General features: G+C 41.5%; 1 protein-coding gene across 13 annotated transcripts in view; it reads right to left on the reverse strand.

Moving 5' to 3' along the window:
• The window catches only part of SYNE1 (spectrin repeat containing nuclear envelope protein 1), a 492,337-nt gene that overhangs the window by 138,660 nt on the left and 330,249 nt on the right, over nucleotides 1-23,428 (reverse strand). For 9 of the 13 annotated variants that reach the window (XM_018053370.1, XM_018053374.1, XM_018053375.1 and 6 more), the window contains 7 exons: nucleotides 20,138-20,329; nucleotides 13,040-13,174; nucleotides 11,965-12,074; nucleotides 6,394-6,550; nucleotides 2,423-2,554; nucleotides 2,090-2,245; nucleotides 1,153-1,362 (listed from right to left, as the gene is read on the reverse strand). In XM_018053370.1, the coding sequence (XP_017908859.1) occupies nucleotides 1,153-1,362; nucleotides 2,090-2,245; nucleotides 2,423-2,554; nucleotides 6,394-6,550; nucleotides 11,965-12,074; nucleotides 13,040-13,174; nucleotides 20,138-20,329 (1,092 nt within the window). The remainder of the gene's footprint in view (nucleotides 1-1,152; nucleotides 1,363-2,089; nucleotides 2,246-2,422; nucleotides 2,555-6,393; nucleotides 6,551-11,964; nucleotides 12,075-13,039; nucleotides 13,175-20,137; nucleotides 20,330-23,428) is intronic. The other 4 variants (XM_018053378.1, XM_018053377.1, XM_018053373.1 and 1 more) reach the window with 1 other exon arrangement.

The following is a 23,428-nucleotide window of genomic DNA, read 5'->3' on the forward strand; positions in this document are numbered from 1 at the left end:
AAAAGCCCTAAAAGGCAGTTAATACGGGCATAATTTAATAGTTGAGGACACTTAAGTCAGAGAAGGAGCTAAGGTTATACTGCAGCAGGTGATAAAACTATCATACTATTATTATGTCAGTAATACACATGAAAATTTTTTTGTGAATAGAAAAATGATACATAAATGCCTACAAATGTTTACAGATTTAAGAAGGCAAACTGCAGGAAGGCAGGGATAATCTGTCCATCTAGATGGATATCTAGAAAACTCCAGTTCCTGGCTAACGGTACATTTACTTGACATTTTATAGTACTTTTTTTCCTGAAAATCAAAATTTAACATTAATTGCTTGGCTCTAATTACATGTATTACATAAATCTATTTTATAAATCTTCTATGTTTGCTAAAAATAAAGTTCAATGAAGCCTTGAGTATTCCTCAAAGATGGTTTTTATTAGAAATGAAAATCAACCCTAAAGTTTATCAGTGGCTTTTGCATTTGTTGAAGTTAGTAGTCCTACGAAAAGTCGCTTAAGCACACAATTACTCAGTTGGAAGTGAAACTCCAGTCTGGGGCTAAAAGACAGTAAGTCTAAGGAGTGAAGACTGGGAAGTAACAGAATGCATTTGTAACACAGATAGAAGTAATTGGGGCATGGTCACTTTCAGTGCCCCCATCGGTATTACGTGTGTAGGGTTGATTCTGTGTTACAGCACTTCCTGTATGCTTCTTTGGTCTTATGAGATGGTTGGATGGCATCACCAACTCTATGGACATGAGTCTGAATAAGCTCTGGGAGTTGGTAATGGACAGGGAAGCCTGGCGTGCTGCAGTCCATGGGGTTGCCAAGAGTCAGACACGACTGAGCGACTGAACTGAAAAGAACTGAACATCAACTGGAAATGAGCATTATAATGTGCCAGAAATATGGCTTTTACTGGTTGAATTTAAAGTTCTATTCAGTCCTCAGTCTGATTGGCTAGTTTCCTCAATGAAAAGCATAAAACATTTTGTTTTCTATTCCTCAAATTCAATCTCTTTGTTTTTCTGTAATGGTCATGCATTTTGTACCATTGAAAAAGGGTAGGTCTAGATCATACCTCAGTAAGATCCTGTTTATTGTTGAATGTAGCTGGAAGATGGTGCAACACCTCTTGATAATGCCTTACCTGGAAATTTAGTATCTGCTGAAGTCTTTCCTTCATCTGATGACATCGCTGATTTACTACTGAGTCTAGCAAAGATAACCTGCCCAAGAGACAACCCAAAGTGTCTTCAATAACATCTCGGTTATCACCATTCTCTGGAAAGGCTTGGGAAAACAAGTTCTTGTTCTTATCCATTTCTTCAGACATTTCCTTAATATCTTTGGCAAGAGTCTGGGATTGATAAGAAAGTGCATGTCAATGTTTAGATCTATGAATTTATATGTCATTTATTCAAAGAAAGCCCATACATTTCTCTTACTATTCAGTGATAACTATATCCAAAGCAAGCTGGACCACTTTCATACACTTCTATAAACATTAGGCAAGCTCCTGCTGGAGACTTTTCTCAGAAACTTTATATCATTCACTAATAATAAAATATAATATTAATATTTGGTGAAAACATGAGTTTTCTAAAGTGGTATTTAGAAATTCATAATTATTTTCAGTCTGTTTTTCAAATGTATTTATGCATATAATTCATATATTTCTATATCATAGAAGATCTGCAATATAGAACAAGGCTTCTACAGACTCTTCAGTGTTTTCTGCCTCCTACATACATACACAAATAAAAGCATAAAAATTCAAAGCCTATGAGGGAGGTGATATATGTATAACTATGACTGATTTGTATTGTTGTAGGGCAAAAACCAATACAACAGTGTAAAAAAATTTAATTGTAAATCTAAAAACAAAAATACAAAAACTAAGTATCTTTCAGAGCTTGTTCTACTTAGGCAATTCTTTTCTGCTCTACGCTGCTTGGAAATGCACATTTGTACTTTAGTAGAACTGGTTTCTGCTTCACCTTCTTTATACATAGCATTAATTACCCAATGTCAGCATTCCGAGTGCTCTGTACCGTGCCCTCACAGACGCAAGCTGCCAAGCTCACCTCTTGGTTGAAGATGCAGGTTTCTGGTTCTTCTGCTAGAAGGGCGGTGGCAACAAAGAGCCGTTCCTCTACATCATCCAGCCAGGTAGAGGTGGCCGAGACCCCGTCATACAGCTTCCGTTCCAAGTCAACGCTCTGCTTCTTTGTCCCTCCACCCTGAGAGACAAAAGGGAAGGACAAAGAAGTCATTACAGCATTTTGAGGAGTCAAAGAAAGATACAAGGATGAGATGTGGGGGTCCAGGGCCTCTGATTTTCTGGTCTCAACAGCTCAGCTCAGGGGATGGGGAACCTCATGGGGTCCTGGATCCACAGACCAAGCACACAGCCCCACCTGGGATGAAACCTCCTCGAAGACCTGGTTCAATCCATCCAGCAAAGATGTCACCGCAGATTTATCCTGGGCCTGCCCGTCCCCTTTGTACAGTGGCACGCCAGACAGGAGCCGATTTGGTCTGCTGTAGAGCTGGAGGCAGACAGGAGAGCTTCTTTAGGACCAGACGTACTCTGTCCAGGTGTTCTCATTTAGACGTGCACACTGAAACAGATGCTGGAACAACTGTGTTTATGGAAACCTCTGCTAGAGAAGGCAATGGCACCCCACTCCAGTACTCTTGCCTGGAAAATCCCATGGACAGAGAAGCCTGGTGGGCTGCAGTCCATGGGGTTGCTAAGAGTTGGGCACGACTGAGAGACTTCACTTTCACTTTTCACTTTCATGCATTGGAGAAGGAAATGGGAACCCACTCCAGTGTTCTTGCCTGGAGAATCCCAGGGACAGGGGAGCCTGGTGGGCTGCCGTCTATGGGGTCGCACAGAGTCAGACACGACTGAAGTGACTTAGCAGCAGCAGCAGCCGCTAGAGAAAGATGACCTCGACAACACACCATGTCCACTAAACATGGCGACCACATTCAGCGGTGGCAATGTTTACTGTGATGGACCAAAAAAGTGAAGCAAACAGTGGGGAAACTGCCTGAATTCTCATTATAGCCTTCCTTGCAACTTATCTTGGTTTTAACACTTATTGTTTTAGTCAATCAGTTGTGTCAGACTCTTTTGCAACCTCATGGACTGGAGCCCTCCAGACTCCTCTGTCTGTCGGATTCTCCGCGCATGAATACTGGAGTAGGTTGCCATTCTCTTCTCCAGGGGATCTCTTCGAACCAGGAATCGAACCTGGGTCTCTTGCATTGGCAGGTGGGTTCTTTAGTGCTGAGTGACCTGGGAAGCCCTGGTTTTAACACTACTCATGATAACTAGGGGCTTTCCAGGTGACACTAGTGGTTAAAAAAAAACCCATTTGCCAGTACAGGTTGACATAAGAGACTGGGTTCAATCCCTGTGTCAGGAAGATCCCCTGGAGAGGGGCATGGCAACCCACTCCAGTATTATTGCCTGGAGAATTCATCGGACAGAGAAGCCTGGTGTGCTATAGTCCATAGCGTTGCAAACAGTCAGACACAACTGAAGCAACGCAGCACGCACACACGCATGATAAAAGAATCCACCCAAAATCCTGTAACTAGATTGATCCCTTGGCTCTCATGATCCCTTTACTTCCCCCCCTAAACTCTAGGTGGCTTTCCTGGTGGCTCAGATGATCCCTGGGTTGGGAAGATCCCCTGGAAAAGGGAATGACTACCCATTCCAGTATTTTTGCCAGGATAACCCTATGGACAGAGGAGCGTGGTGGGCTACAGTCCATGGGGTCACAAAGAGTTGGACATAACTAAAGCGAAAGAGCATGATGTCTCCCCAGTAAGGACCATGCTACGACCTAGCACTCAAACTCTTAAATGATGTTTCCAATCAAACTCAGCGCCCTATAGTTTTTTAGATCATCTCGTCCTCATCTTACTTTTCAGCTTGATTACTCATTATCCTCTAAACACACCAGCTTCATTCCCCACTGTGGCTGGAACGCCCATCACCCAACATCTCTCTGTGATCCACTGTCTTAAATTCCACATCGACCCTACCTAGCTGCTTTCCACTTTTTAATAAATTGTGTTTCCTTTTTAATTCCCTTATGGAGCCTCCCAGGCTGCTTAATTTTTCAGAAATGTAGAACACATTTTCTTAGTTGTGTTATGGCTACCTAGGAGCAGGAAGTCATATCTCATCCTGAGGCCAGGTGGGGTTTCTGCACAGAGATGCTATATGCAGTGAAGGTGAGCAAAGAAACACTGCTCGGAGAGAGAGACACGCCTTTCAACCTAGTCTACATGAGGCCAAAAAAAGTAAATAAATAAAAGTGCCTACTTTTCCAATTCAGAATAGTAATATACCATCCAGCGTACAAACTGTCAGTAACGTAATGCGAAAAAGGAGGAAGTCTGGAGTTAAACACACCTATGTCCCCATCCCACATCTGCTTCTTCTTAGTCATGAGACCCTGATCTTCTCAAGCCTTGGGTGCATAGGTGGTTCAGTGGTAGAATTCTTGCCTGCCATGCGGGAGGCCCAGTCTCATTTCCCAGCCCATGCAGCCACAGGGTCCACTGTTTTTATTCTGGGCTTCCCAGTTGGTGCTAGTGGTAAAAAACCTGTCTGCCAATGCAGGAGACATGGGTTCAATTCCCAGGTCCATAAGACCCCTAGAGGAGGGCATGGCAGTCCACTTCAGTGTTCCTGCCTGGAGAATCCCATGTGCAGAGGAGCCTGGTGGGCTGCAGTCCATGGGGTCACAAAGAGTTGGACACGACTGAGTGACTAACACTTACACTTGACTTAGAAAAATCAGAAAAGGCTGCAGTCCCCGATGCAGGACTGTAGATGTTTCTCATAAACAAAGGAGAGGGGAAATCCTACAACATGCATAGTGCTGTAAGGCCCAGGAGAACTGTATCAGAAACCAGGAACTCAAGCCATGAGTCTGAGCAATGTTTGATCAGAGGTGTGAAGAAGTGTTCTTTCAAAGAGAGGTAGGAAGTCCAGGCAAAAGGTACAGGGTCCCGTGTGCCAGGTGGAGTCTGCCTCCAGGACAATGGCCTCTAGGAAGGGAGGGCTTTCTACTCCCTAGGACCAGAGCTAGTGACATTCCTCTGAAGGTGTTAGTCACTCAGTCATGTCTGACTCTTTGTGACCCCATGGACTGTAGCCCATCAGGTTCCTCTGTACATGGAGTTCTCCAGGCAAGACATTCTTGTGGATGGTAGCAAAGAAGACTCCTGGACAGGGAGTGAGAAGGTATGAAACGTCCAAAATTTTGTAAAAGGAAACAGAATTGAATGGCTCTGTAGGATTTATACAGCGTTCCCAGTAGATGTGGGGGGACACAGTCTGACCTTTAGGTCGGCCCCCTGCAGGTAACTGGGGCAAGGTGCGCCTGTCTTAGTTCCTGCTTCATCACCTCCTGCCTTCCCCTCCTCTGGCACTCTGTAACTACTGATACCCTTTCTCTCCCCAGCTCAGTCTCTCCCAGCTCCTAAGCTAATGCTGGCCAGATCAGTAACAACAGCAGCTCCCCAGATTGCCAGTAAAGGTCCTAGAATGTACTGATGATGCTCTCTCTGGGGAGTGGCCGGTGCAGAGCTGACCCGGGATCTGGGACAAGGCTTCTATCTTCACCATCCTGCTGTACCACAGCTGTGGTGAGCATCATAGCCTTCCCCTATTAGATTTTTAAAGGGTGGATTCCTCTGACTCTCTGCTGTTCTCTGGCTTCTGCTTAGGGTGAACTAATAGCTGTTATCTGTCTGGAACCTTCTGTTGCTATACTTAATTCCACTGGATTTGGCTTGCTTGGTGGAATCAAGTCCAATATCACACAAGGACCCGCCCATCTTGGGAACTGGCCTATAGAGGGGTCGGTGACCACTGTAACTGACTCTGAAATCCCCTTCCTTTAGCTCCACTGAGGTCCCAGTATGTTTCCCATTAAGATCTTCTGAAATGATTAAATACTGGAAGTAGCAATGGAAAATAAGATAACATGATAATTTACTGACAGATTCGTAGCATTTCTTTTGGCCTGGATGTGTATATCCTTAATTTTCAAAGCTGTGGGGAACAAAAGCAGGGGCGGGGCATTTATATTTAATGGTTTTTGCTAATGAGTCATCAGATATTAATCTTCTCTGAGAACAGTATCTAGCAGTCACATAAATTTCTACATGTAAATATATAATTACAAAGGGATATGTGAAACAGGCTTGTTAAGAGTGTAGGATGAGTCATTTGTTTCCTGTCTTATTTTGGAATTGATAATGAAATATGGATTGCTGCAGTTATATTCATTCCCATAGCATAAGCTGCAAATCTTCTCTGTTAGTTAATATGGAAAAGGAAAATGCTCAGTACCACTTGCTCTTGTTCCTGCTCCAGAACATTCTGAAGTAGTTTCTGCTTGGTGCTAAATTCTTGATGTAGGCTTTCCCATTTCATTCTCATCTGGTCTTCAGCAGGTGATTTCTCCCCTTCCATCCCCAACTCCTGGGATAACACATCAGGTTTTTCGCTATTAGAAGAATAAATAATCTAAGTTTACAATGTGCATAAAAAGGCAGTAAGTTCTAGGTAATTTATTACGTGCAGTAGATCTGGCCTCTACAATTGGAACCAGATTATCTCAGACATTGGCTTACACTTTAAAAATATAAATTAAAATAGCAAAACAAGTATATTCTTACTGATCTTAAAATTTAACCATGAGGACAATAAATTTAAAAAAAAACCTGAAAATAGCTCAGCATTAAAGATAAAAGTAATTGTAACTTTTAGAATCAGAAAGCATATGATCAGAGCAGTAGCCTTTGACAAAGAGCCCACAAATTAAAAAACCCTAACCATATTGCCTAGTCTATTGAGAGTTTTTATCCTGAGTCTAAAGAAAATACTACAGACCAGGTCTCAGGACATGGAACAGCAGTACAGAAGGTGGAAGGAAGGCACAGCAGTATCATCCTTAAAGAGGCAGCAGTGCGACCTCTGAGATGACTGTGGCTTTGGAGGTGAGACAGATCAGGGTAACAGAACATTAGATCTGTGACTTTGAGCAATTTGCTTCATTTCTCAGAGCCCCAACTGTCTCATCTTCAAAATGAAGGTCGTACCTACCATGCAGAATTATGAGAATTAAATTTAGAGAAGAGAGGAATAATGCCTCTGACCCTATCTGATTAAAAAACAGCCACTAAATCAGTGGGGCCTAGCGCTGATGGTTGGAGAAGGCAATGGCAACCCACTCCAGTACTACTGCCTGGAAAATCCCACGGACGGAGGAGCCTGGAGGGCTGCAGTCCATGAGCTCACGAAGAGTCGGACACAACTGAGAGACTTCACTTTCACTTTTCACTTTCATACATTGGAGAAGGAAATGGGAACCCACTCCAGTGTTCTTGCCTGGAGAATCCCAGGGACGGGAGAGCCTGGTGGGCTGCCGTCTATGGGGTCGCACAGTGTCGGACACGACTGAAGCGACTTAGCAGCAGCAGCAGCAACGCTGATGGTAACGGCAATGATAAGAACCTGGGAGACTCTAGTTTCAGTAGGTCCTAGTTGGGGTTTTGAAGTCCTAACTAGAATCATGTCATCCAAAAGCCATATTATGCTAGAGAGTAATTGTTATTTTGATGGAAACTTTTGATCAAGTGAAGGAAAAAAAATAAAAACTTTATTGGCAGAATATTACACACTACACCAGATCCAACTCATTTCAGATTAAGTATTGAATACAATGGTTTCTTCAAGTAAGTTTGTTGAAGAAAGCCTTAAAAAATGATCTATAAGGCTATGAGGCAAGAGTTCTTCTTCTAGGATATATCTTAGAGAATCTTTCTCACCTACACACTTAAAAACATGTGAGAAAGTTAAGTTCAGCAGTACTAGTAAAGACTTCCCTAGCAGCCCAGTGGTTAAGACTCTGTGCTTCCACTACAAGGGGTGCAGGCTTCATCCCTGGGGGGAACTAAGGTCCAACATGTCACAGGAAATGATCAAAAATTAAAATTAAAAAATGCTAGGAAAAGCAAAAAAAAAAAAAAAGCCAATAGTGTAAAGGCCCATCAAGAAAAAAACAGGTGAGTTGTTATTATCACAAGATAAAATACTCTTAAGCAGTTAAAATGAAAAAAAACTAGATCTATAGGTATCAACATGTATTGATCTAAAAAAGTAATACTAAGTTAAAAAATAAAACTGATACTTCTGATTTTGTTGGTTATATTGGTCTCTGGATTTTCTGCTTTTTAAAAATCTTTTAAAATAAAAAACACTTTAAAATTCTTCTGAAATTAGGGCTTCCCTGGTGGCTCAGTGGTAAAGAATCCACCTGCCAATGCAGGAGACGGGGGTTCAATCCCTGGTCTGGGAAGATCCCCCATCCCATGCACTAACTCAGCCCATGGGCCAAGTAAGCCCATGAACTCACTATAGCCCATGGGCCAACTAAGCCGATGAGCCACAACCACAGAAATTAGAGAGCAGCCCCTGCTCACTGCAACTAGAGGAAAGCCTGAGCAGCAGCAGAGACCCATCACAGCCAAAAATAAATAATTAAATAAAAATCACTTTCAGAAATTCTTCTGAAATTACATTTCTTTATTGTGTTCTTTTGAGATGGTGGACTATCATAACACTTCTAATTCATTCATGTTTATATAACAATTTAGTATATGAAACCAGAGGATATTTAATATCTATATAGTCTTATATTTAATCACTGACACATAAAATGCCACCAGCAGATCAGTTTTAAATTAGAATACAGCTTTTATTTTCCCGAAAATATTCTTCCTTCCCTTTGATATTTACATTGATTAATTTCCAGTTGAATTTCCTTAAAATCTTGGAAGGACCCCTTCAGTTCTCCAGTACATCACAAAGTACTTCTTGATTCAGTGAATCTGTAACCATGAAGCAAGTCATGCTGCTCCCAAAGGGATTTTTACATAAACCAATTCACAGCTGATAGTCTTAGAAAATCAGCTAATATGCTGAAGTCTGAATATATACTTTTTTCCCACAAACATTATTCTGTTTTTTTTTAAAATATATACATCTTTTTCTTTTAGCTTCTGGATATTACTCAATTTATGTTTGTTTGTTTGCTTGGTATATTACCCAAGGCTTGAAAGGCATGACTGAACTGTAATCAACTAGATTTAAAGATTTTTCTAAGGAATTTGCATAAAAATTAAAGAAGTTAGTCTTTAGACTAAATCTTACACAGAAAGCCAGTACTGAACCACCGATTTCTCTTTAAAATAGTCTTAGATTTGAAAGAGCAATTTATAGTTGTTTGTCTTTCATCTGGGCCCTTTCCAAAGCTAAAGGCCAAGGAAAGAAAAAAAAAATGGCAAGAAAGCTGCAGAAGGTTCTTACAGCTGCTTTTCATGATTCTACGTATGATGAGGAAGCAACGTGTGGACTGGTTCTTTGCAAATATAGAGTTTGGCAAAAATATTCAGAAAACCATGAGAGGTGAGTAAACACCTTAGAAGAACCAGAAACAGAAAATGCAAAGAGGCAGCAAGTCTCGACTTAGTCACCATGGAAGAAACAGAGTTCCTCATTTTAGATTTATACAGATACATGTTATGATCTTATTAGCATTTCTAAGCATGGCCATAACAGAAGAATTTAAAAATTCTATTATATTTTAACACAATTTTTACAGTATTAGGGTTATCTTTATGGAGTTCCTGATTATAGATGTTATAATCTTATTCATCTCTATTCCTTTAAATTGATTATCTATTAGCTGTTATCAATATTTTTTATTCCTTTTTTCCCCCTTGAATATCTTCCTATTTCCTAGATGTATAGACACATAGAGTCAACAACTTTTGTCATATGTCAGCAACATTATGTCATTAATTAAATTCAAAAAAAAAAAAAAGAAAAGGAAAGAAAACTCTCCAAAGCTGACCTTACTAAAGTTACTTTTGATCATCTACATCTAGTCTGGGTCTTACCCATACATATACTATATACTCAATTTTACATTACATGTTTTACTTGATATCACAAACTATTATTGATACTGTTACATAATTTTTGTTAAGATTATATAGGCAAAAATATTTTCTTAGGCTTTTTTTTTACTGATAGGTATTTTTGTCTTTTTATATGGTATCATAAATAGCATTTCCAAAATCCTCTTTATAATATGCATTTCCTCCAAACAAATGCTCAGAACTGAGAGCACTGGAGTCCACGGGATTAAAGCTATTTGAGACATGATGGTTGTCAAGGGATTTTACTACTGAATTTCAACCTTTAATACTGCACAAACACAGAGGTTTTGCTGAAACTTTTTAATGTTTTAGATTTTAAAGATAGTTCTCCTATGCATCTTTTCAATTGACATTCAGCGTTCACAACCTTTCTGTGATGATGGCAGTCAATTATTAATTTCATTCTACTGGTGAGCAGACGAAGTTTCGGGGCTGAGTCCCTTTTCCAGACTGACACATGCAGAACCAGAATAAAACCCAGACCTGCCTCACAACACAGGGACCCTTGCACTCTGCTTCAGTTTCTTTTCCTTCCTACCTTTTAAACCAGACTCTTCAACTTGAAAATTCTCCCCTTTCTTTAAATTTTCTTTCAACACTTTACTTTCCTGCTGGTAAGACTTTCAGTCTCACTCTAAACCAGGACTCAAAGCTCAATAACTTTATATATAGAAATTGTAGAAACAGATCATCAAGAAAAGTTCCCTGGGGGTCCAGTGAAAAGGACTCCAGGCTTTCACTGAAATAGTCCCAAGTTCAATCCCTGGTTGGGAAGCTAAGATCCCACAAGCCTCATGGTGCCATCAAATTAAAAGCAAAAAAAAGTCAAGATACTTACAGGACACATACATTTATTTTTCAGAATGATATTAGGGGAAAATAGATAAGCTCTTGTAAGGGAAATGTTTTGCAGTTAGGTAAAATCATTCAGTCATAAACATCATGAATCTAATTTTATAATGCATTTATTATTTCACTTTCAAAACTGTAGTATTAAATAAGCATCATCCTTGGTCAGATATGCTAAGCATACTAGAGAGAGGAAAAGGAAGTCAGCCATTGTAATTACTAGTTATACTGCTCAACTAAATGTTTAAAATACAAGATTTACAAGTAAAAATGAAATGATTCAATTTTTGTAAAAGATGTTCAAAATAAAATTTTAAGGAAGATGTTTACTTTTATTATTGTTTTGTCCACAGGGCATGTGAGATCTTAGTTCCCTGACCAGGGACCGAACCCAGGCCCTTGGGAGTGAGAGCTGGAGTCCTAACCACTGGGCCATTTTTCAAATGTCAGGACAACAGCAATAAGAAGAGAACAGTAGACTGTCATCCGAGAAATGTAAAGCGAAACCACAGTGAGGCATCACCTCACACCTGTCAGAAGAGCTGTCATCAAAAAGACCATACGTAGCAAATGTTGGTGCGGATGTGGAGAAAAGAGACTCATGGACACTGCTGGTGGGAATGTAAGTCAGTGTAGCCACTATGGAAAACAATATGGAGGTTTCTCAAAAAGCTAAAAACAGAACTGCAGTAGATTTAGCAATTCCACTCCTGGGTATATATTTGGAGAAAATAAATTCTAATGCAAAAATATACATGTACCCTAATGTTCAGATAAAGCAACCTAAGTGTCCATCAACAGATGACTAGTTAAAGAAGATGTGATATGTGCACACACACACACACACACACACACACACGGAACACTACTCAGCCATAAAAAAGAATGAAAAATGCTTCTATTTGCAGCAATACAGACAGACTTGGAGAGTATTGTTATGCTTAGTGAAATAAGTTACACAGAGAAAGACAAATACTGTATGATAGCACTTAAATGTGGAATCTAAAAAACAAAACAAACTGGTGAATTAAAAACCAAAAAATCCCAAAGAATGAAAGAAACATACCCAACACCACCAGAGGTCTCTGGAGCTGAGTGTTGCGTTAGAATTTCCTCTCCAAGGCTGGCTACTGACTGGAGGAGGCTCTTCTGCTCTGCCAATTCCTGTTCCAACTCCTGCTCAAGGGAAAGGAAAAATAAAAACATCTTTGTTACTTTATGATTATTGTCTCCACACACAGTTGTATGTCTAGAAAATCCTCAGAGAACTTTGGTACAATAGCATGTTTTTAAGTTAGCACTTTATATAAAAAGTGTGGCTTAGGTAACTGTTCAGAGGTGCCTCCAAGTCCTCTGTAGCTTTCTTTGGCTTTGATAAAATAACGTCTAAATAATCTTGAGTTGGGGGGGAGGTTAAAAAAAAAAGAAAAGAAAAGAAAATTTTGCTTGGTAATGGCACCCCCAAGTGGTCCAAAATGTACTTTCACTTTTCAAAATCGATACTGCCTTGTTCAAGCTGAGATACGGAGAGCAACAGCTCTCTTCAATTTCCCACTTGCTTGATAAACTGGATCACCACTGGACTCAGTTTTATTTTTTCACTATTGGTGAAAAAGTCTCTACTCTTTGAGAAATATTTTAATATGCCGTATCCATAAAGTGAAGGTACTAATGAGATGTCATTCTTTGAGTAATCAAAAGATGTCATTCTTTGAGTAATCAAAGCTCATTTGCTTCATAGGCAGTAGTTTGCAATGCTGTTTTGTGATGGCATCTACTTGAGAGTTGAAAGCAAATTTCATTTAAAAAAATGCAACTTAGATATTTACCAATTCTCAGAGGCCTTCCTGGGGCTTTTATTATATATAATAGACTCAAATTGGGGCAAGCTAGAAATAGAGGGGAGATTATAATTGAGTTACACTATTTTAAAACTAAGCTTTTCTTAGAGAACCGACTTGAAAATGACCAGTTTTCCCAGTGGTCACAAGTAAATGGAAATAGCCAGGTTCTGCTTCTGTCCAAAATGAAGATACAGGGGCACTCTGTCTTCAGCACAGAAGGAACTTGTCCTTCTAAAACATTTCTCTCAAGGTGCATGCTTGGCTGATCTGCAGGCGAAAGAGGCAGGAAGTGCGTACTTTTTGCTGCTGGAGGCTGCTCTGCCGCTGGTGGGTCCATGTGCTCCGAGCTTGAGACAGCCATTCCTGAACCCCGGGGCTCTGAGTGGCAGCCAGGTCAGCATCGCTCTCCTCCTTCTCCTGGGCTGTCCCCTGCTTTTAATGAGGGAGAAATCAAGAGTCATACTACCCACAGGAAGACCTTAACCAAAACAGAGGGATGGCTCCTTTAGTGTGGTCTGAATAATAAAACCAAAGTGACTCCATTTGGATGTGAAACCACATTAAAAAAAAAAAAATGGTAACGCAAAACCCATGGAACTTATTATGGCACTTGCAGGAAGGAGAACAATAGATGATTATACTCAGAAATATTAAGGGAGGGGGGGAACTGCCACATTGAGGCTAGGCTTTTTAGCTGACTGATGTGGTCAGCAGACATTATTCTGGAATTTCTTACACAAGAATATAACTCTAGGTCTTACTCCCTTTCCTACCCCACCAGGACTAGACTCCACTGCCATCTGTTGCCACTCTGGCTTCGACAGAGTGTGGCTACAGGAGAAAGCCAAAGTAACTACCTATTGCCTGGGCAGGGGTTTATTATTCCTGCTAGACTATTCCGATGGAATTTAACAGGCCCTAAAACACTGCACGGGCTTCCCTGGTGGCTCAGCGGTAAAGAATCTGCCTGCCAATGCAAGAGACGTAGGAGATGTGGGATCAATCCTTAGGTCAGGCAGATCCCCTAGAAAAGGAGATGGCAACCCACTCCAGTATTCTTGCCTGGACAATCTCATGGACAGAGGAGCCTGGTGGGCTACGGTCCATAAGTTGCAAAAGAGTCGGACAGGACTAAACAACAAACAAAATATTTTGTATTAGAATGGAATTAGTTCTGAGTGAGCACCTTTCTACTAACATGTATTTATATGCCAAAGGTTAAATTACACCATGTTGGTAAGACGCATTCACTAAGTGCCTATCAGCACCCACTGTGTGTCAGGCACTGTTTGGGGCACTGGTGGGAACTGGAGGGGATTTATTTGGCTCAGAAGACAGACAAAGGCCCTGCTGGGATGACAGACAATAAACGGACAAGATAAACTGGGATGGTGATAAGACTTACAAAGAATGTGAAACTAGAGAATGGGCTGGAAAGTGAAGGGGGAGGGTTTCTTAGGCTGGGTAGCAAGGCATCTTCAGAGGTGACAGCTGTGTTGTGTGTTGCCAAAGACGGGGGCTTCCCTGGTGGCTCAGATGGTAAAGAATCTGCTTGCAATGCAGGAAACCCGGGTTTGATTCTTGTGTTGAGAAATCCCCTTGAGGAGGCCATGGCAACCCACTCCAGTACTCTTCCTTGGAGAATCCCATGGACAGAGGAGTCTGGCGGGCTACAGTCCACAGGGGTCGCAAAGAGTCAGACACGACTGAGCAATTAACCCTGATACTGACTGACTGAAAGATGGGGTAGGGGCCTCCAGGCCTATGGAACCACTGGAGCAAAGGCCAGAGGGGAAAGAAACTTGGTGTCTCAGAGACAGCAGAGGGGGGGCAAGTATGATTGGAGCATGGGGAGGGGCCGGGGGCAGGCACATAGGAAGAGAACGTTCTTGGGGGTGCTTTCATGGAGGAGTCATCCTACTGAATTGCAGCCCCCCTGGCTTCTGTTCTCTGCCAAAAAAAAAAATCTGACCTCAGCATGGGGTCCAGCCACAACAGCTCACCCCACCTGACTGCCCATAGGACCCTTCCTTTCTTTTTCTTTCCAGAATTTTACACTAACTCTTACAGAGAAATAGATGGGGTCTGTTTCCCTCTGTCTTACTTATTAGAATCTCATGGTTAAACTGTTTGAGATCATTTGGTATCAGCACTTGAGGCGCAGTGAAGGCAACAGTGAAGCCTAGTGAAGCCCATTCATATTTATACTTCATCCCTTCCCGGATTCAGAACCACCTCAGTTCACAGGTGCTTTCTTTCCCTGAAGATGATCCAGCTCGCCAGTAAAAGAATGTGCTTCAGATAGAACAATGGTAGCGCCATTGGTCTAAAACATGCTACCTGCATTTTGCAGGATCTTCAGAATAGATGACAAGTGTTCAGTAGGTTCCCCACCCTCCCAGGAGCGCCTCTTTCGGGCAAGCAGTGATTTTCCTGAAGGTGGGAGGTTTGGGGTGGTCCGGCATTCCTCCAGGACCAAAGCTCACACATTTCTGCATGAAGCAGAGTTTTCCCATCTGAGGATGCTCCATTGACCCAGAATAAGCTCTGAGATATGCTGACTTTTCCAGGCAAGGATGAAACAAAAGTCAAAAGGGATCTGTAGAGGATGATCCCCAAGAAGTCAGTGGGACAAGCTGAAAGCTGTCCCTAGTCAGAGCCCCGGTGACAAACCAGTGGCCACAGCCACGACCTGCTGACTCTCTTTTGTGAACTCCTGCCACTTCCTGTCTGCCTTGCCCTTCAGTAAAGGTTCGCTTTCATAGCCCAGCCTGGAGACTCCCCTGGAAACTTCTCAGGGCTCCAGCTCACCCTTCTCTGCAGGTTCGCTACAGCTGACTGAGAGCTCTGATTTCAAATTCCTCACACCAACAAAAGAGACCAATTGTGCTTGGGAAAATAGCAGTTGACATGTCAGGTCTACAGGGCGGCTTAACCACATTTACACGCAGAGACACATACTTAGATTCTCAAACAAAATCTAAGAAAGGGACTCCTATTTGACTAATTGAATCCACAGCTTTAGCAAAAAGGAAATTTAGCAGCATCAAAAGCATATGACTAGTATGTATTTTCTCTGTGGTTAGGTTTGGTTTCTCAGTTAATGAATTTTTCTCTGGTTGATTTCACTGTTTTGAAACCTAACCCGTGGACCACAGGAAGCAAAAAATGATTAAGGAACAGTTCAAATTTCCTTCTCTTTCCCCTTGAGATATGAAGGTACTGACCTAAGGAATAAAATAATGGTAATTACACTCTCTGAGGTCTGATAACAGTTTTCTGACCTATCTAGGGAATAGGAAATAAGGTGGCTTTTATTCTCCACCAGGCTCCTGCTTGGGTGGGGCTATGTAAGCTGTTTATTTTGGAAATACTAGAAGAATAACCATTTTTGCCAGGAACATTCCTTGGAAGATTAGTGAGGGTTGGAGAATGCTAAACATTAAATAAAACACTTCTTTAGAAAGCATTTTGTTATTTATACAGGATGGACTCTCTGCTCCTTGGATGAATGATAACGTGTGAAAATGACAATGAAGATATGTAATTCAAGAGGTATTATAGGCCTGTGTCATAGAGGAGGACGAATGAGATGGTTGGATGGCATCAGCGACTTGATGGACATGAGTTGGAGCATGCTCTGGGAGTTGGTGACGGACAGGGAAGCCTGACGTGCTGCAGTCCATGGGGTCACAAAGAGTTGGACTCGACTGAGCAACTGAACTGATAGAGAAGTAAACACCTTTGGGGTGGGGTCTAAAAGTCAGACACAACTGAGTGACTTCACTCTCACTTTTCACTTTCATGCACTGGAGAAGGAAATGGCAACCCACTCCAGTATTCTTGCCTGGAGCATCCCAGGGACGGGGGAGCCTGGCAGGCTGCCATCTATGGGGTTGCACAGAGTCGGACACGACTGAAGCGACTTAGCAGCAGCAGCAGAGGGGATTCACTGGAGTGGATTATTCACTGGTAGGCAGCATTCATACGTGTGTGTATGTGAGCTCAGTCATTCTATCATATCGAATCTTTGTGACCCCACGGACCGTAGCCTGCCAGGCTCCTCTGCCCATGGGATTTTCCAGGCAAGGGTATTGGAGTGAGTAGCCATTTCCTACTGCAGGGGATCTTCTCAACAGGGGTCAAACCCACAACTCTTGCATCTCCTACACTGGCAGGTGAATTCTTTACCACTGAGCCACCGGGGAAGCCCCTTTATTTTTTTTGATAAACTGTTTTTTTTTTTTTACTAAATTCTTCCATTGCTTTTAATAGTTTTCTGTTGACTAGGTTTGGTTCCAGATCATATAATCATATGATTAGCAAAGAACTGAAAATACATAGTTTAGCCCAGAAAAAAATCATTACACTGAGAAAGCAGAAGCAGTCACAGTGAATGTGCATTAAGCTCTCACCCCAGTGTGTGTGCCCTGCCTCCTGCCAGCATCTCTGCTCAAGTACAGTTGCTCCCCTCCCTCCCGACACTGGTTCCAAGACCATTCCCCTGCCCCTTGGATCTTATTTTCTCCCTTTTACACAAGACCGTCCCTGGTGGCTCAGATGGTAAAGCGTCCGCCTACAATGCGGGAGACTCAGGTTCGAACCCTGGGTCAGGAGGATCCTCTGGAAAAGGAAATGGCACCCCACTCCAGTACTCTTGCCTGGAAAATCCCATGGACGGAGGAGCCTGGTAGGCTACAGTCTATGGGGTTGCAAAGAGTCGGACATGACTGAGCAACTTCACTTTCTACACAAGAAGACTTTTGCTGCAGTCTCACTTCTTTTTCATCAATTTTTCCTCTACTGAGTTGTTTCTGTCTCCCCGTAAACATGTCATTGTTCTTCTGATCTTAAAATGGAATGAATTTCCTCTAACCTGCTTCTTATAGCCTATTCCATTCCTTTGCTCCCATGACAGTTAAACCCCTGTTTCCTGCCCTCTTCCTCTCTAACTCCTCTCTCCATTCTCGCTTTCATTTCAGAGTGACTTTTGCCTTCACTATTTCACTGAAATAGTTGTAGCTGGGGTCACAGAAGACCTGTGTGTTGCCAGATCCAGTGGTCAGTTCCCAGCTCTCATCTTACCTCACTTACCCTCAAGTGTCTCCCAAACCCAAATCTTGGTCTTCTTCCCACCTCACTGGTATTTTCTTCTCTTTTTTTGTGGGTTCCTCTCCATCTTCCTAACTCTTCACACTGGAGTGCCCCAGGGCTTGCTCCTCTTTATCTCTCCTCACTCCCTTGGTGATCTCATGGGCTCTCATGCCTTTGAAGACCATCTAGGGACTTCCCTGTAGTCCAGGGGTTAAGACCCGGAGCTCCTAATGCAGGGGTATGAGTTCAATCCCTGGTGGGGGAACTAAGACACGACTCATGGCACGAACAACAAAGAACCTCTAAAGGCTGACGGTTCAGTCTAGATCTGTCTGCCAAATCCCAACAGCTGATTGACATTGGATAGGCATCTCAAAACTAGCCTGTCCAAAATGAAACCAGTGGCCTAATTACTTCTCCTTCCCCAAGTTCTGTTCCTCAAGTTTTCATTTTCCTAATTATCCACAACCTGATAAGTTCTCATCCCCTCTAACCTCCTAACTGGCCTCTCTGCTTCCACCCTGGTCCCCTAGAGGAGTTATATCTGATCTTGTCACTCCTCTGTCCCCAAACACTCATTTTGGTTTCTCATTTTCCCCAGAGTAAAAGCCAAAGTTCACACGATGCCTATAAGGTCCTTTGCAGCCTGGGCCCTTGTTACCTGTTTGACTTCTCTCACCTTGTTCACGCCACGCCAGTTGCTGGGCTCCTTGAAGAACCAGGTAGGAGCCCGCCTGGGAGCCCCTGCCCTTGCTTCCCCCTCTCCAAGCCTGGAGTTCTCTTCCTCCATGTCTGCATGGCTGACTCCTTCAAATGTGAGCTGGAGAGGCTTCACTGATCACCCTGTTTAAAACTGCACATCCACCCAGTCCCAACTTTCTGTATTTATCTGCCTTATACTATTTCACCTACAGCTCTTATCATCTTCTAACTTAGCATATAATAACACACTTTAGTTTTATATTACTATCTATCTCCCCTAAACATAATCTCTTGAAGATGGACTATATAGAAATATACATATACAGATAGATTTTGCCCTTGCTCCTTCACTCTATCATATAGAATAGTGGTTGGCACATGGTAGCTTCGCAGTAAACATTTGCTTAATATTTGTGTAAGATAATAATTCTAATATGTAGAGGTGAAAAAACAAACAAAATCAAAATATTAGACAATACTAGTATGCAAGGTGCATGGGGAGAAACCTGAGTGGATGTGTTATGAGTTTCTTATGTTGATCTGGAACAAGAATAAAATAAAAACTTAGAATTTATTAGGTATGCATGGTAAAAAGTAGAGAGAAAAAACAAAGGAAAGCATTCAACCACCTAGAAGCAAAAGTTAAAATGGAGAAAGAGGAATAGAAAGAGCAGGACAAAATAGAAAAAAAAAAAAAAAAGTAAGTAATCACAAAGAATTTAAATAGATTAAACCTGCTCTTTAAAAGTCAGAGGTTTTCTTAGATGTGCTTAAAACTAACAAAATATACCTAAATGTTCTTTACATGAAACAAAATCTATAAGGACTCAGAAAGGGTTAAATCAATGGAAAAGTGAAAGATATACCAGGCAAATATTATCCAAAAAAAAGCTCTAGTCGTCTAAAACAAAAATCACTATAGGGAAACTTGAAGGACACTGCATGATAGTAAAAATGTTCAATTCTCCTGGAATACATGACAAGTCTAAACTTGTGGGCACTAAATAAAACAGTCTATCTGAAAAGTAGAACATAGGAGAGATAAAGGAGAAATATAACACTGCCACAGGGTATCTTAATCTATGATTTAATCTATGTTTAATCTATATTGAAACATTTTCTTTTAAATGATACAGCTGCTAGCTTGTGGTAATTATTTTCATTTTCTTTTCTTTTCCTATGCTATAATTTCCAGGTGTCCAGATTCAAACAACTTTTACAAAGCCTATTTGGAAACCTAAGCCAGGGACTTCCCTGGTGGTCCAGTGGCTAAGACTCGGAGCTCCCGATTCAGGGGGCCTGGGTTCGTTCCTGGTCAGGGAACTAGATCCCACATGCCACAACTAAAGACGCTACACATCCCAACGAAGACTGAAGATCCTGAGTGCTACAGTTAAGACCCAGAGCGGCCAATGAATAAATATTAAAAACAAACAAACAAAAAACTACGCCAGAATGTGTGTGAAGCAGGTACGTGCATAAGTATGTGCTGTTCCCCAGCCATCCCCTTCATGTATCCCGTGCTCAGAGGGCAGGCTAGTCTTGTGCAAAGATGAGCCTCCCTGTAGCACCACGTTCAGGGCGTGGCTGGAGCCTCACCTGGATGTGGAGCTGCCGGTCCTGCAGTGCCCTCTGCAGCTCCAGGAGGCTCCCCTTGAGGGTTCTCAGCTTCACTGCTAGCTGCTCGGCCTCATCCTTTGTGTGAGCCTTGCCCTCCAGCAGCAGGTTTTCATTGTGGACCGAGAGCTCTGATAAGGCCACCACCTTCTGCTCTATTTCCACCAGCATATTCTAGAACAACAGAAATAAGGTTGAAACTGACACAGCCTGGGCGCCTCTGCAAAGACCGCGTCTCACACAGAAACCCACTGCTTCATGTAGTCTTTCATCAAAACAACATGCCTCCAGGTTTGTTTTTATTCCTTCCCCCTAGTCTTCGTACAACCTTCAAGAGTGGTATATAGGTTTTAACAATTCTTTGAGCCTCTTAATTTTTCTCTTATTTAAGATTAGATATTATACCAAAAAAAAAAAAAATAGAGGAAGCACATTTTATATAGCCAACAGATAAGGAGAAAAGACCAGGCCTTAGCATTATCCCATTATGACTGTTCTGTAATTTTAGTCTTAGAGGTAGCTCCCCATGGTAAAAGAATCCACCTGCCAATGCAGGAGATCCAGGTTCAGTCCTTGGCTTGGGAAGACCCCCCCTGGAGGAGGACATGGCGATCCACTCCAGTATTCTTGCCTGCAGAATCACAGAGAGCCAAGAGCCTGAGGGCTACAGTCCAGGGGGTCGCAGAGCTGGACACGACTGAGTGCCTGAGCATGTACGGAATGCATGTTCACACGTTACGCTTGTGGCTAATAACAGTGAAGACACCACACGATCGGCTCTTTGTGTCAATTTAAAAAGGACTCTTTGTTTTTCAAAGAAAAATGTTTTAAAGGGAGTTTTCCTAGACTAGTGCTCTTTTACTTGATTTTTATTATTTTTGTCTTTTTTCTTGGCCATGTGACCTGGCATGCGGGATCCTAGATACTCATCAGGGATTGAACACGTGCCCCCTCCATTGGAAGGGTGGAATCTCACCCACTGGACCACCAGGGAAGTTCCCCTGTTTTTATCTAACGCATTTTTAACTTCACATTTCTGAAAGTTTTCCTAAGAATTTCACATTCACTTTCTAGTGTTACAAGGATTTTTTTCTAAAATGGAGGCTAAATCCAGGAAAGAAGTGAAAACAGTCTCCCCACTTCCCAAGTAAGATTTAAAACAAAAACCAAAAATAGAAAAACTAAAAAAGTCAACCAAAACAAATAACAGCCATATTATTTTCTACAGAAACTGTTGTTTTTCTATACCTTAAGTCTGAACTCTTTGAAATGTACTTTTTAGTTTATATTCAATTATATATTAATAAGAAAAGATTGTACAAAACCAGAATCACTACCATCAGCTTCTAAGAACGTAAGTGACATCCCAAAACCTAGAAATAAAAGGAAGAGTGAAACTTTTCATGAAATGGGCCTAAAAGGATCATTTCCTGAGGATTACTTTTGAGGAATGAATATTCTGTGCAGGACTGCCTTTTCCATTAGGCATGGCTGTCACAGAACTGAAGGCCCCTAACACTTCAAGGGGCCCAAGAAAATGTCTTTCGTTTCTTTTAAAACCAGAGGAAAAAATGATTATGATAATAACTAATATGTAATGATATCACCTCAGGCTTCCCAGGTGGTACAAGTGGTAAAGAACCCACCTACCAATCCAGGAGACATAAGGGATGTGGGTTCAATCCCTGGGTCAGGAAGATCTCCTGGAGGAGGGCATAGCAACTCCCCGTAGTGTTCTTGCCTGGAGAATCCCATGGACAGAAGAGGTTGGTGAGCTACAGTCCACAGGTTCGCAAAGAGTGGGACACGACTGAAGCAACTTAGCAGGCACCCACGATAATCTACCCTAGATTATATTAGCCTCTGTATGCAAAGCAGTTATAAAATACAAATGTAACTTTTAGTATTTCTATAGAGGAAGAGAGGCTCATGGAAACAAAGTACCCTGGGCCCCAAAAGTCACAACAGGACCCTAATTCCATATAATAGCCACAGCTATTTGAGCCAGATTTATTTGCACGAGGAACTATCACATATTTGTGTGATTTCATAGGCTCTGAGTTTTGAAAAAATATTGCCAAAGTACCACTTCAATACTTTGTAAGAGTCCTGAAATATATTATCTCAACTATGCATCTTATGTATAACTATAAAAATAGAGATATCAAAAAGGAAGAGGTGGGAGTAATGATGAAACATAATTTTGAAATGCTAGTACATGTGGTAATTTCAAGTGCTAGAAGGCAATGCTAAAAATACATGTCTCTTTTCAGAAAAATAACTTTAGAAAAGATGATACAATAAATAGAAAACACTGGCACATGGCTCTCTATTCTCTACCATCAAGGCAGAAATGCTTTGAAGACACATAAATAAATTGTCCACAGACTTCCCTGGTGGTCCAGTGGCTAAGACTCTGTGCTCCCAATGCAGGGGGCCCAGGTTTGATCCTTGATCCAGGAGCTAGATCCCACGTGGTGCAACTAAGACCGAGCATGGTCAAATGAATAAATAAAATAGTTTAAGTTGTACAAAGAATTAAAAAACCTAAATTATAAATAGTAAACCTAAATAGTAAACCTAAATAGTAGAAAATCTAAATCATAAGGGATGACCAGAATGATATACTATGTATTAAGAAAAAAGATGGCATTCATAATTTATGGCTATGCATATTTCTTTCAGTCCCACATGTATGAAGTCATATACACTGATATTTAACCTTGCAGATTAGACTGGGTTTTCTAGAGACTTGCTGGTTAAATGAAAACACTTTTAAAACAAACTTCACCCACCCATAGTGTAATGTCCACTATGATGATACTCTTTGAAGTCAATGACTGGTACAAGGGACTTCAGCATCTATTCTCTATGCTTTATACGTGTGCTTGAATGTTTCCATAATAAGGAGGTAAGAAAATAATATTACAGTAAAAACCTTGATGTCATTACCCCTTACATTAATTGCTAAAGACCACACGTTGAGGAAGGAAATTCTCTGCCCTAGAAGACAACCTTCCCATGTTGAGTCTGCCTGCCTATAACTACAGTTTTGCCAAGTTTTCCAAATAATATTTCTAAATTAAAACCAAAATTTCAACAGCCCACCTATTCTGTTGTTTATCCACAGTCACTGATGCTAATTCTGTGCAAAGGTACTTATATTCCTTATTAGCCACCAAAACAGATACTATAAATCTGACATGAGTTTGAGCAAGCTCCGAGAGATGGTGAAGGACCGGGAAACCTGGCATGCTGCAGTCCACGGGGTCG

The sequence above is a fragment of the Capra hircus genome, chromosome 9 (assembly GCF_001704415.2).
Source record: "Capra hircus breed San Clemente chromosome 9, ASM170441v1, whole genome shotgun sequence".
Taxonomy (NCBI): domain Eukaryota; kingdom Metazoa; phylum Chordata; class Mammalia; order Artiodactyla; family Bovidae; genus Capra; species Capra hircus.